General features: G+C 38.4%; 1 protein-coding gene across 1 annotated transcript in view; it reads left to right on the top strand.

Annotated features, from left to right (window-relative positions):
• Nucleotides 1–14,155, top strand: part of HSD17B11 (hydroxysteroid 17-beta dehydrogenase 11) — a 48,876-nt gene extending 34,721 nt beyond the window's left edge. Inside the window, exons 6-7 of the mRNA XM_003811256.5 lie at nt 10,163–10,279; nt 13,399–14,155. Of these exons, the coding sequence (XP_003811304.1) occupies nt 10,163–10,279; nt 13,399–13,489 (208 nt within the window). The 3' untranslated portion in view covers nt 13,490–14,155. The remainder of the gene's footprint in view (nt 1–10,162; nt 10,280–13,398) is intronic.
• The last annotated feature ends 932 nt before the right edge of the window (nt 14,156–15,087 follow it).

Below are 15,087 nucleotides of genomic sequence, written 5' to 3'. Positions count from 1 at the left end.
CATAGGTGATTCTGATAGAGATAACCCAAGACCACATGTGAAAAACACTTCCCTTGGAGGTAATCTAGAGATGAGCCTCCGAAAGGAGTACCAGATCATACTCTTTACTTGGTTAAAAAATAAAATTATAAAGGATTAATTTGAAGATAATTTTTAATGTTTTCTCTTTTTAGAAATAGCTTTAATGTCTTTGTAAACATGATGCATACTTATTTGTTTAAATTCCAATGTTAATGAAAAATACAAATCAAAAAGTTTCTTTTTTAATTTCCTTAAAACCCTCTATCGAGTGGAAACCACTCTCAAAATTTTGATAAACATCCTTCTAGACTTCTCTGAATTTTCTATAACTGGCGTATGTTACACATGGGGTCCTGGAAGCAGCAAGTATACTGCATACTTCCCTCAGCATTATGTTACAGACATCTAATAAAGTACAGAGCATTATAATAAATTGTATTGATTATTGGGAGCAATAGCATCTCCTAGTGATGATTTTAGGGTTGTTTTTAGTGTTCTGGATTTTTAACAGCAAATCGGCAATAAGCATCCTCGGGCACACATATTTTCACTTTCGGATAATTATCTCCCTCAGGTAGATTCATAAAGGGGGATTACTGGGCCAAAGGGTATATAACTTGTAAAAATTCCTACATATTGCCAAACTCCTCTCCAGAAATGCTGCACTGATTTGCACTCCTACCCACAGTGCAGGGAGAGCAACTTACTCTCTACTTCTTCATCAGTCTGCCTTCTGTGACTCTTTTAATCACCGCCAATCCAGTACGCGAAGAATCATCTTTATTTTTACCCTGATGACTAGCTACATTCATGTTCGCATATGATTTTTGGACATTGCACTTCCTTTTATGAATTGCCTATTTTCATGGCATCAGCTCACTTTTTGCTATTGAGCTCTAGAGTTGCTTTTGTTTGTTTCTTTGTTTGTTTTTTGTTTTTTTTGAGACAGGGTTTCACTCTGTTGCCCAGGCTGGAGTGCAGTGGCGCAATCTCGGCTCACTGCAACCTCCACCTCCCAGGTTCAAGCGACTCTCGTGCCTCAGCCTCCCGAGTATCTGAGATTACAGGCACGCACAACCACGCCCAACTAATTTCTGTATTTTTAATAGAGATGGGGTTTCGCCACGTTGGCCAGGCTGTTCTCAAACTCCAGGCCTCAAGTGATCCGCCCACCTTGGCCTCCCAAAGTGCTGGGATTACAGGCATGAGCCACCATGCCCAGCTGAGCTCTAGAGATTTTTAATTGATACATAAGAAACAATTCTTCATACATTTGAGAAACCCCTTTATGTATCACATCTGTTGCATATGTTTTTTTTTCCCCAGTTGTTGTTTTTTGTTTGCTTTTAAGCCTATTTTCATTTAGTTTTACATTAAAATTTTCTTAGGGATTTTTTTCTCATGGACTTTAGGTTCTGTGAGGTGTTTAGAAAGGTCTTTCTCATTCCAAGTTTTTGAAAATATTTACCCATATTTTTTCTAGCATATATTTTATGGTTGCATTTTTCATATTTAAATCATTGCCCCACCCAAATTTATTTTGATTTAAGAAGTAAGGTCACAGTATAGTTTGTTTTTTCCAAATAGTTAATGAGTTTTCTGTACTATTTATTAAATAATACATCATTTTCCTCACTGATATTAAATTCATATTATAAGTTCACATGCTTACTTGGATAGACTTTTGGATTCTCAATTTTATTGTAATGATGAGATTCAATTTTGCTTGGTTTTGTTTTGTTTTTGAGACAGGGTCTCATTTAGGCTGAAGTGCAGTGGTGTGATCATGGCTCACTGTAACCTTGAACTGGGCTCAAGCAACCCTCCACCTCAGCCTCCTGAGTAGGACTACAGTGTGTGTGCCATCATGCCCAGCTAATTTTTTTTTTTTTTTTTTTTTGAGAGCCAGGATTTTGCTGTTTGCCCAGGCTGGTCTCAAATTGGCCTTGAGCAATTCTCCCACCTCCACTTCACCTCCCAAAGTGCCAAGATTATAAGCATGAGTCATTGCATCCAGCCAAGATTCAATTTTTAAGTTTTATTCTGCCCCCTCAAACTTCCCCATATTTCCCCCAATTCAGCTGCCTTTGTTGAAAATGTATTTAAAATTAACGAAAAATATTCAGTGTGGCCACTTGAAGGGTTAACAGATTCTAATTTTTTTCCTTTTTTTTTTTTTAAATTTTTTTTGAGACAAGGATTTGCTCTGTCACCCAGGCTGGATGCAGTGGCACAATCACAGCTCGCTGCAGCCTTGACCTCCTGGGCTCAACCTATTTTCCCACCTCAGCCTCCCCAGTCCCTGGGACCATACAGGCACGTGTCCCCACACCTGGCTAACTTCTAAAGTTTTTGTAGAGACAGGGTCTCCCTATGTTGCACAGGCTGGGCTCAAGGGCCCCTTGAACTCAATTGAACTCCTGGGCTCAAGTCATTCTCCCAACTTCAGCCTCTCAAAGTGCTGGGATTACAGGCATGAGTCACCATGCCTGGCCTAACAGTTCTATTTTATTATTATTATTATTTTTTTAGTAGAGACAGTTTCACCATATTGGTCAGGCTGGTCTCGAACTCTTGACAGCTGATCCATGGCCCCCAGGTTCTATTTTAAATACACTTAAGTCATCCCACAGGGAAGCAGAACAGAAAGCCAATGTTAAACAGAAATTTGGGAGCTGTCCAAAGATCTCAAGCCCCCAAGAATCTATCAAATAGGCTTTAAAATCTATTTTTAATACACAATTTTTGTTAGAAAACAAAAGTAAGAGTGTTTATTTTAGAGGTCAATGTTTAAATTTGTCAATATTAAACAAGAGAACCCTAATTGGAGTCTGAAGAGAGAAGAGAAGGGACAGATATGTTTTTAAGGTTGGGAAATGGATCTGAGGAATGAAAGTAGTGAGGATAAGCTTCACTAAAACTGAAAGCAGATGTTGAAGATAAAACTTGCCAGTTTCCTCAATTTCTTTTTCAGTATGTGGATACTAAAATAACATATTTGAGTCAAGTTTTTAAGTCATATTGTCTTTCAGTAGTTAAAAACAGACATCCTATTTTCAAAAGTTATAATTGAATTTTTTAACCTTGCCCCCAACAAGGCCGCACAGAGCTGACCTTAATGTGGGCTCCAGCACCCTCTCCTGACAAAACTTACTAGTGCCATTAAAAAAGAATTAGGAAGCCCACTCTGGAGGAAAAGTGTGAACAGAGGCTAAGATGATTCTAGGCTGAATATAAACCTGGCTAAGGAAGGGCCTAGAAGATTGGTCCTGACATATGAACCTCTTTGAGGCTAAGCTGGTACTAAAGTAGACCCCAAAGATGAAGCTGGTTTTAATATAGAAACTTATTACTTCTAATTAGAAGAGAGAACGTGTTCCTCGTTAAATACCTGTTTACATTTCAGACACCAAATAAAATGTCATTTTCTTAAACCTCACAACAATACTTTTGGGGAGATGTTATTAGTCCCTCTTCAGTAGATGAGAGAGATCTGAGGTTTAGAGAAATTAAATAACTTGCCCATAAGTAAAACCGAGATTCAGGTTAAGCTACAGAGGCCTTTCTGAATAAAGAAAATTGAACCAATCTCTAAATGGCTGAATTATAAATATTTTGTTTCATATTAATGTTGGAACTTAAATTCTGTTTGAGAGCACATCTTAGATGTAGTTTATTGGTTCTTATATTTATACAGCTAACACACTGCAAAGAAACTGTTTACTATAAAGGTATAATACAGCATAATCTGGGTTTATTGGAATTAAATGTAAATCAGGTGTTCCAATTATTTTTTTAAGCTCAGTTATTTTTGTTAAATAAACTTGAATTTCAAGAAATAGTTTTTAAAATTTTTTAAAAATATACATTTTTTTTTTTTTCATTTAGAGACAAGGTCTTGCTTTGTTCCCCAGGCTGATCTTGCCTCAACGTCCCAAGTAGCTGGGCTATAGGCATGAGCTGCCACACCCAACTTAGCACACTTTTAATCTTTGCCAGTATGATAGGAAAAAAACAGTACTTCCATGTTATATTAATATGATATTTTTATCATTAAATGGGCAACAATAATATTTTCATTCATTTAATTATTTATGTTTGAGACAGGGTCTCGCTCTGTCGCCCAGGCTAGAGTGCAGTGGCATGATCCAGCTAACTGCGGCCTCCACCTCCCAGATTCAAGCGATTGTCCTGCCTCAGCCTCCCAAGTAGCTGGGAGTACAGGTGCGCACCACCATGCCCAGCTAATTTTTCTATTTTTGGTAGAGACGGGGGTTTTGCCATGTGGGCCAGGCTGATCTCAAACTTCTGACCTCAAGCAATCCGCCTGCCTCGGCCTCCCAAAGTGTTGGAATTACAGTCGTGAGCCACCGCACCTGGCCCATCCTTTTATATTTAATAAATCCTACTATCTTTGCTACTCCATTTTGATTATATAAATCAGACTGCATTACACAAATGCTTATAAAACAGGTTGAAGAAATGCCCTTCTGTTCCTAGTTTGTTGAGTGTTTTTATCACGAAGGAACGTTGTATCATGTCAAATGCGTTTTTGATGCCTACTGAGATGATGGTGTAGGTTTTTTCCCTTCATTTTATTAAAATGGTATATTTCACTGTTTTGTGTATGGTGAGCCACTTTGTATTCCTGGGATAATGGTATGTAGTTCTTTTAATATAATGCTAGATTTAATTTGCCAATCTTTTGTTGAGGATTTTTGCATCTATATTCCTAAGAGATACTGGTCAGTAGTTTTCATGTGATCTCTTACTCTGTTTTTAGTATCGGGGTAATTCGGGACTCAGAGAATGAATTAAGAATTTCCTCCTCTTCTATTTTTTTGGGAGAATTTGAAGGATTGGTGTTAATTCTTTTTTAAACATTGGGTAGAATTCATTATGAAGCCATCTAGTCCTGGGCTCCTCGTTCCTGGAAGTTTCTTGATTGCTGATTCAATCTCTTATTAAAGATCTCAGATTTTCTGTTTTTCCTTGAGTCAGTTTTGGTAGTTTGTGTATTCCTGAGAGTTTGTATATTTCATGTAGGTTTCTAATTTGTTGGCATGCAATTGTCCTAGTATTCTATTATAATCTTATTTATTTCTGTAAGGTCAGCAGGAATGTCCCTGCTTTCATTCCTGGTTTTAGTAGTTTGAGTCTTCTCTCTTTTTGCCTTGGTCAGTGTAGCTAAAGGTTTGCTAATTTTGTTTATCTTTTTAAAGAACCTATTTTAAGTTTCATTGATTTTCTCTGTAGTTTTTCTGTCATCTAATTCATTCATTTGTGCTTCAATCTTTTTTTTCTGCTTGCTTTGGGTTTGTTTTTATTTTTTGTTTCTATAGTTTCTTAATGTGGAATTTCACTTTACTGATTTGAGATCTTCTTCTTTTTTAATGCAGGCATTTGCAGCTATAAATTTGCCTCTGAGCACTGCTTTCACTGCACCTCATGAGTCTTTATTTATTTATTTATTTATTTTGAGATAGGATCTCACTCTGTCACCCAGGCTGGAGTGCCAGTTGGTGCAGTCATAACTCACTGCAGCCTCTACCTCCCTGGGCTCAAGTGATCCTCCTGCCTCAGCCTCCTGAGTATCTAGGACTACAGGTGCGTGCCACCACACTCAGCTAATTTTTAAAAATTGTTTGTAGAGACAGGGTCTCACTCTGTTGTCCAGGCTGGTCTCAAACTCCTGGGCTCAAGCAATCTTCCTGCCTCAGCCTCCAAAGTGCTGGGATTATGGGCTTGAGCCACTATGCTCACCTCATCCCATAAATCTTGATATGTTGTGTTCTCATTTATGTTCACCTCAAAGTATTTTCTAATTTCTTGTGGTTTCTCATTTGTCTCATTGTTTATTTAGGGGTACTGTTTAATTTCTGTATATTTGTGAGTTTTCCAGTTTTCCTTCTGTTATTTTCTGATTTTACTCCATTGTAGTCAGAGAACATAGTTTGTATAATTTTAATCTTTTAAAACATATTGAGATTTGCTTTGTGGTCTGATGTATGGTCTACCTGGGAGAAAATTTTCCATGTGTTCTTGAGAATAATGTGTATTCTGCTGTTGTTGGGATGGTGTGAGGTATCTGTTAGGTATAGTTGATTTATAGTGTTATTCAAGTCTTCTATTTCTGCTGGTCTTCTGTCTAGTTCTTCAATATGTTGTTGAAAGTGGAAAATAAAGTCCCTGGCTATTATTGTTGAAACTGTCTTATGTCTCCCTCCCTTTAATTCTGACAGGTTTTGCTTCATGTATAATATTTTGGGATCTCTTGTTAGCTACACAAGCAATTTTTAGTTAAATGTTTTTTTCCTGAAATAAATTATCTCTTTCCAACTAATGATAGAAACAATGCCGCATAACCTGAATTTATTAGATTAAGTATAATTGAGTGTTCTGATCATTTTGGGGGCGGCCAAGATTTATTTCTGTTGAACATCGTTTTAAAACATCTAATTTCCCATCTGTAATATATATAACACAATTTATTTTTTCTCTAAAAATTTAGGAGTTTGTATGTGTGTGTCACAGAAAGATATTAGTTTTATTGACTAGTACCATAAAAAGATGTTATATAAGAAAATGCCTCATGTAACATTTGTCTAGTGTAACTGTATAAAGTGCTTGTATGTATACATTTCCATTTAACCGTCACATTCCCAGTGGAGTGCTGGTGCTGGCTTATATAGTAGTACTCATTCAGTGATGTCAGGTAGATAGTTTAAAATTAGTTGTCGTGGGAATATTTACACTGTGGAAATCAACAAATGCTACTAAACTGAGATTTTTGTCTCCTAGAGAGCCAGTGGTTAAACATTTGCCACTGCACCACTGCACTATCCTTATTTTTCAGATTAGGAAATAACAAAAACAAAAACCTGAGATTTAAAGAGTTGAGGCCAGGCACAGTGGCTCACGCCTGTAATCCCAGCACTTTGGGAGGCCAAGACAGGCAGATTACCTGAGATCAGGAGTTCGAGACCAGCCTGGCTAACATGGTGAAACCCCGTCTCTACTAAAAATACAAAAATTAGCCAGGCGTGGTGGCACATGCCTGTAATCCCAGCTACTTGGGAGGCTGAAGCAGGAGAATTGCTTGAGCCTGGGAGACGGAGGTTGCAGTGAGCTGAGATCGTGCCACTGCACTCCAGCCTGGGCGACAGAGCGAGACTCTGTCTCAAAAAAAAAAAAAAAGAGTTGAAATGTTTTCCCCAAAATTACTCATTACTTAAGTGGTTAAAGTAGGTCATCACATACAATCCTTCAGACGAAAATACTCTTTCCCCCTCAGTATTTCTCTACCCCAACATGCACCCTCCTTTCCCACCCCAGCAGTTTGGCTTGAAGTGTTTTTGGATAGTTTCTACAAAATCCATTAAGAACATTTGTTTAATGGGATTTGTAACTCTCGTTAACTTTAGCGTATTGGGAAAAAAAATGTTTCCACATACTGACATTTTAATGATTAAGATACTATTTTGCTAAGAAATTGAGTTTTTTCTGAAAGCCTTTTCTTTTGGCTTTTAAAATTATGATATTGAACAGTCATTTATTTCAATAAAAAGTTATCTGACAAGGGCTAAAAACCTTAGGTAAAGAAATCGGGTACAGTAGAAAAGTTTGGTGAATGCAGCACCGCTTGATAGGTAGGTTAGCAAGGCCACAGTGTGGATGAGAGAGTGCTCTATTTACACAGGTGTCTATAAGCTTTCATGGAGCTTGAGAATATTGAAGTCTGGTAGCAATGTGCTACAAAATGAATTTCCCTCTAAATGCTTTTCAAGGCATAGCATCCTTCAGTTTCTGGATTCATCCTCCTTGATACCCCTACCTGTTTATGCTGCAAGCTTCCGTTGCCTTTGATTTTTTGCTTCCATTAGGCCAAAAGCCATCGATTTCATTATTACATTTCCTCTCCTATCAAATCTCCAAGATTTTCATATGTAATACTATTGCTTCAAGGTCCCATGGTGAACACAATATTCTAATAAATGAATGAACTGTGCTGAGAATTAAAGCTTATATATTTTTAAGCTCTACTCTCCTTCATGGATCCAATAATCATGCTCACTTTTAAATACAATATTATACTTCTCAATTGTCCCAGTTTTACTTCAAAATATATATTTTTTCTGAATGAATTATTCTTTATTTATTTCTAAAGAATTTCATCCAGTTTTGTTTTTGTTTTTGTTTTTTTGAGACGAGATCTCACCATCTTGCCTAGGCTGGTTTCCAACTCCTGGGCTCAAGTGGTCCTCCCGCCTAACCCTCCCAAATTGCTAAGATTACAGGCGTGAGTCACTCTGCCTGGCACATCCAGTACTTTTTGCCTCACTTCTTTTTTTTTTTTTTTTTGCAGCGAAGTTTCACTTTGTTGCCCAGGCTGGGGTGCAGTGGCACGATCTTGGGTCACTACAATCTCTGCCTCCCGGGTTCTAGTGATTCTCCTGCCTCAGCCTCTCGAGTAGCTGGAATTACAGGTGCCTGCCATCATGCCTGGCTAATTTTGTATTTTTAGTAGAGATGGGGTTTCATCATGTTGGCCAGGCTGGTCTCAAACTCCTGACCTCAAGTGATCTGCTTGCCTCGGCTTCCCAAAGTGCTGGGATTACAGGCATTGAGCACCACGCCTGGTGTCTCACTTCTTTTAACTAGACACACACATTAAAAATAAGCCTCCCCAAAATGTTAGCCACCCAAATAGTTGAGTGGCATGGCAAATTTCATGAGTACATTTAATTATGTATCATTTTTTCTAAGTCATTAATAAAATGTTAAAAAGTCTCAGTACTAACTCTTGTGCAGCTCCTCTCTAAGTGCACTTCTGTAACTGATTTTTTTAAGCCACTTATCTATCTATTTATTTATTTAGAGACAGGGTCTAGCTCTGTTGTCCAGGCTGGAATGCAGTGGAACAATCATGGCCCACTGCAGCCTCAGCCTCCCAGGCTCAAAGGATCCTCTAGCCTCAGCCTCCTGAGTAGCTAGCACTACAAGAGTGCACCACCACTCTTGCCTAATTTTCTTTTGTATTTCTTTGTAGAGACAGGATTTTGCCATGATGGCTAGGCTGATCTCGAAGTCCTGGGCTCAAGCACTCCACCCGCCTCAGCCTCCCAAAGTGCTGGGATTATGGGGATACAGGCCTGAACCGTCACACCCAGCCTAAAACCCACTTTTTGGGGGCCACCTGCTAGTCTGTGGTACATATACTTGAGTGATTACACAACAAAGATGTAACATGGAACTAAGTAACAAAGCCAAAACCTAATTGCAGTGGCTCCTGCCTGCAATCCCAGCACTTTGGGAGGCCGAGGCTGGCGGATCACTTGAGTCCAGGAGTTCAAGACCAGCCTGGGCAATATGGTGAAACCCTATCTCTACGAAAAATACAAAAAATAGCCTGGAGTGGTGGCGTACATCTGTAGTCCCAGCTACTTGAGGGGCCAAGGCAGGAAAATCGCTTGAACCCAGTAGGTGGAGGTTGCAGTGAGCCAAGATCTCACCACTGCACTCCAGCCTGGGTGACAGAGTGAGACCCTGCCTCAAAAAAACAAACAAACAAACCAAAAAAAAACACCAACAACCAAAAAAACCAAAGACCTAATAAATATAAGCATATCATGTGGAGATGAAGGGCCTAAAGGTGGGCACGTACCTGTCATATTCTAATTCCTCTGATGCTTTAGGAATTGTTCACTAAGGAGACTGAGTATATAATAAAACTTGTATAATAGTATCTGATTTTTTTCCCGAGACTGCTTAAAGTTTAAAAGTAAAGTTGTCAGACCTAATCTAGCTCAATTATATTTGAATCTTAGTTACTTCTATAATTCTTATTTGTGGAATAGGAATTATAATATTGCCTTCATAAGGTTATTGTCAAACGTCAATGAAATAACCTATGTAGAAGGTTTAGCACAGTGTGTGGTACACGATAAGCACTAAGTGAATGATTGTTATTATTATTATCAATGGTAAAGTAGCTACCATTTCTGAGCACCTATACTAGGCTAGACACTACAAATCAGTTATGTTATGGTGTCTGTACCATACTAAAGCTGTTGGTTAGCACCAAACTAAAGCTGAAGCCTCGGTGAAGTATTTTGTTTCTGAAGACTGCCTCTGATTTCAGTTTGGGACCCACTCTGGAACCTGAGGAAGTGGTAAACAGGCTGATGCATGGGATTCTGACTGAGCAGAAGATGATTTTTATTCCATCTTCTATAGCTTTTTTAACAACATTGGAAAGGTAAGTGACAGTTAAGAAACCTTAGAAATGAAAGGTAAAATAACAATTATCTATTGCATTTTTTGCTGACATTTAAATCAGGCAGTTGATAAAGTACAGTTAAATGGAATTGACTTAATAAAAATAACAGGCTCAATAACATTGAGGCAAGATTGATACAGCTCTTGGGTAAATGAACTGAGTAATTTCCACACATTTTTACTTTTTGTAAAGAAAGAAATTTGTATATTTCTGCAAGTCTTGTCTTATAAATGAATGACTCTGAAGAAGGATAGTTTTTAAGCATCTTTACATAATGGAATCATAGAACAATGATATTAAAGGAGACCAGAGTTAGGTTTTAGGTATTTATTTAAAGATACAACAGATAATCATTGAGCTTTTGTTTTGTGCAAAATCATACTGAAGTATATGAATTGCTAAATTTTTTTTTATAATTTTAGAAATCCTTGAGTCTTGCTTCTTCCAATGTGGTTCTTGGACTACACACATTACCTGGAAGTTTGTTAGAAATATAGACTCTCCTGATCTCTTGAGTCAGAATTTGCATTTCAATAAGTTCTAGATGATTTGTACGCATATTAAAATTTGAGAAGCACTTCTTTGGAGCAGTAGCTCTCAACTATGGTGCACACTGGAATTCACCTGGGAGGTTTAAAAAATGCGCTGCCTGAGACCAACTCCCCCAAATTCTGATTGACTTGGTTTGGAGTGTGGCCTGGGCTTTGAGAGATAAAATAACTTTCTAGGTGATTCAGTTATCCAGCCAAGATTGGAAACCACTAGTTTCACGAATGTCTCATCATAACACACTGCTTCATTCCTCATCTGGGAAAGCTGTGTGGCAATGAGGCTGGCCACATAAGGAGGGGAAAGGGGAGAGGTGCCTTAGGACAGCTGGGAGAAAAAGCCTCTTGCTGCCTGTCCTAGACTGGGCTTCTCCAAGTCAGTGGGATATCAGGATCACTTGGGAAGTCTATTTAAAAATAGATCCCTTGATCTCACTTCTAAAGATTTTAACATGGATGTTTGAGTTGGACCGGAAATCTGTATTTTAATAGGCAACTGCCACAGACAGTGGTCCAGAGATTGTATTTTGAGAATTACTGATGCGAAGAGCAAAAAACTCAAGAAATGAAAAGCATGACATATGTTAGGCTTTCTTGCCCCTTCTGCTAAAAACTATGATGAACATGCCTTGGAGGTTTAGATAGTAAAGCTCAGGGATCTCTTTGGTGAGTAGACGAGTTAAAGCCTGTGATGTTTCTGGCATTGTACTTTTCATGTTACGTAAGTATGCACTCAGTGATCGCAGCCCCTTAGAATATAAACCTATAGAAGAAGGAATTTTGCCTAGTTTTCATCACTGTATGCTCTGCATTTTGAAGAGTGACTGACACATTAGAGGCACCAAAATGTTTGTTGATTGAATAAATTAATTCTAGTTTCTAGACCTTTAAACATAAAGACTCAAAGTTTGTGCTCTGGAGTTGAATGAAGCTGTGTTTGTGTGACTTGCTTGCAACATGAACATGGATTAGTTTTTTAACTTATCTGAAGTTCAGTTTCTTTATCTGTAACATGGAGAAAACAATTGGACTTTATAGGGCTGAGACGAATAAAGAAAATAATGCTCTTAAAGTACTCAGGGCTGGGCACGGTGGCTCACACCTGTAATCCCAGCACTTTGAGAGGCTGAGGCAGGAGGATTGCTTGAGGTCAAGAGTTCAAGACAAGCCTGGGCAACGTAATAAGACCTTGTCTCTACTAGAAATCAAAAACATTAGCCAGGCGTGTTGGAACACACCTGTAGTACCAGCTACTCAGGAGGCTGAAGTGGGAGAATTGCCTGAGCTCAGAAAGTTGAGGCTGCAGTGAGCCATGATCATGCCACTGCACTCCATCTTGAGCAACAGAGCAAGACCGTACCTCAAAAATAAATAAATAAAATAAAAAGTACTCAGTACATTGTAAGTACTCAATAAATGTTATATGCCACTGTTATTATAACTACTACTATTATTATTATCATTGCCCTAATTCTTGTTATGAGGTCACATTGGTGTCATATTTCCAAACCCTCTTTTCATGCCATCTAGGCAGATTTCTGTATATTATTATGTTGATTTACATATTCTGTTTTGTTTTCTCCCAGACCCGCTGGAATGTGACAAGTCCCTACATATTCTAAGTGTAGTGTCTGGAGAAAAGAGATGAGACCTGCTAGTGTCCGTCACTATTCAAGACATTTTTTGGGGGGGTGCTGTGGGGGACGGAGTCTTGCTGTGTCGCCCAGGCTGGAGCGCAATGGCATGATCTGGGCTCACTGCAACCTCCACCTCCCAGGTTCAAGCAATTCTTCTGCCTTAGCCTCCTGAATAGCTGGGACTACAGGCACCCGCCACCATGCCTGGCTAATTTTTTGTATTTTTAGTAGAGACAGGGTTTCACCGTGTTAGCCAGGATGATCTCGGTCTCCTGACCTCGTGATCCACCCGCCTCTGCCTCCCAAAGTGCTGGGATTACAGGCGTGAGCCACCACGCCAGGCCAAGACATTTTATTTAATATAGTAACACATTGATTCCACAAAAGAACACTGAGGGATAGATGTTAATTTTTCCATTTACATGTGAGGAATTTAAACTGAAAGGTGAAATAATTGGTTCAGCATTATGCTCAAAACCAAAGCGTTGTCTGCATTTTTATTTAGCAGTTCCACTTCGCCAGTCTCTTAGTGGAACATTTTAATAATATTCTGCATTATAAAGTACAAAATTAGTTCCTATTCTCATTTCCTTTTTAATGTCGGGTTTCTTTTTGTAAAGTCTTTAGTATCTCATCTCTTCAGTTCTTATACCTCCTCCCTCAGATCTTTTGTTTCAAAAACTGACTACTTCAGGTTATTCTACTGTAAAAAAGGCTAAGCCTTCTTTTCCATTTGAAAAGGAAATAGATTTAATGGGAAAGAATATATAGTAGTGACTCGGATTTAAGATGCTTAATCTTATTTAACATGAACATGACGATACATGATAACTTAAAAGTATTTCTAAAGAGGGTATTCTACAAATGCACTTAATATTAATTTTCTAATTATTTGCATATATCTTTCTTTTAGGATCCTTCCTGAGCGTTTCCTGGCAGTTTTAAAACGAAAAATCAGTGTTAAGTTTGATGCAGTTATTGGATATAAAATGAAAGCGCAATAAGCACCTAGTTTTCTGAAAACTGATTTACCAGGTTTAGGTTGATGTCATCTAATAGTGCCAGAATTTTAATGTTTGAACTTCTGTTTTTTCTAATTATCCCCATTTCTTCAATATCATTTTTGAGGCTTTGGCAGTCTTCATTTACTACCACTTGTTCTTTAGCCAAAAGCTGATTACATATGATATAAACAGAGAAATACCTTTAGAGGCGACTTTAAGGAAAATGAAGAAAAAGAACCAAAATGACTTTATTAAAATAATTTCCAAGATTATTTATGGCTCACCTGAAGGCTTTGCAAAATTTGTACCATAACCGTTTATTTAACATATATTTTTATTTTTGATTGCACTTAAATTTTGTATAATTTGTGTTTCTTTTTCTGTTCTACATAAAATCAGAAACTTCAAGCTCTCTAAATAAAATGAAGGACTATATCTAGTGGTATTTCACAATGAATATCATGAACTCTCAATGGGTAGGTTTCATCCTACCCATTGCCACTCTGTTTCCTGAGAGATACCTCACATTCCAATGCCAAACATTTCTGCACAGGGAAGCTAGAGGTGGATACACGTGTTGCAAGTATAAAGGCATCACTGGGATTTAAGGAGAATTGAGAGAATGTACCCACAAATGGCAGCAATAATAAATAGATCACACTTAAACTTTTGGTGTTTCCATCTTTTTGTCTTAAACAGAACATGACTTAACCTTCAAATTAAAGGAAAATAAATTGTGCAATCTTTTTTTAAAAACTGGAAATTTCTTGGATGTGAGGCTCATTGAGATGGGACTATAAGATCAGATCTATAAATTTAAAAATTTAGTAGGTTTGTTAGGTTTCTTCTACGAAAGAAAAATATTTTCAAGACTATATCAAACACGGCTGGTCACAGTGGCTCACGCCTGCAATCCCAGCACTTTGAGAGGTCGAGGTGGGTGGATCACGAGGTCAGGAGTTTGAGACCAGCCTGGCCAACATAGTGAAACCCCATCTCTACTAAAAATACAAAAATTAGCTGGGTGTAGGCCAGGCGCGGTGGCTCATGCCTATAGTCCCAGCACTTTGAGAGGCCGAGGCGGGTGGATGATTTGTATGCATACTAAAATTTGAGAAGCACTTCTTTGGAGCAGTAGCATCCTGGCCAACATGGTGAAACCCCATTTCTACTAAAAATCCACAAACATTAGCTGGGTGTGGTGGCGGGTGCCTGTAGTCCCAGCTACTTGGGAGGCTGAGGCAGGAGAATCACTTGAACCCAGGAGGTTGAGGTTGCAGCGAGCCGAAATGGTGCCACTGTACTCCAGCCCGGAGACAGAGGGAGACTCTGTCTCAAAAAAAAAAAAAAAAAAAAAAAAATTAGCTGGGTGTGGTGGTGGGCACTTGTAATCTCAGCTACTCAGGAGGTTGGGCCAGGAGAATCATTTGAACCCTGGAGGCGGAGGTTGTAGTGAGCCAAGATTGTGCCACTGCACTCCAGTTTGGGCAATAGAGCAAGACTCCATCTCAAAAATAAATAAATAAAAAAGGCTATGTCAAACACATACACATGGAGAACTTTAATCCTTTTATCAGACAGTTCATATTCAGAAAACA

This window comes from Pan paniscus, chromosome 3, assembly GCF_029289425.2.
Source record: "Pan paniscus chromosome 3, NHGRI_mPanPan1-v2.0_pri, whole genome shotgun sequence".
Taxonomy (NCBI): domain Eukaryota; kingdom Metazoa; phylum Chordata; class Mammalia; order Primates; family Hominidae; genus Pan; species Pan paniscus.
The sequence above is the reverse complement of the archived record's forward strand: the minus strand, read 5'-3'. Positions and strand labels throughout refer to the sequence as shown.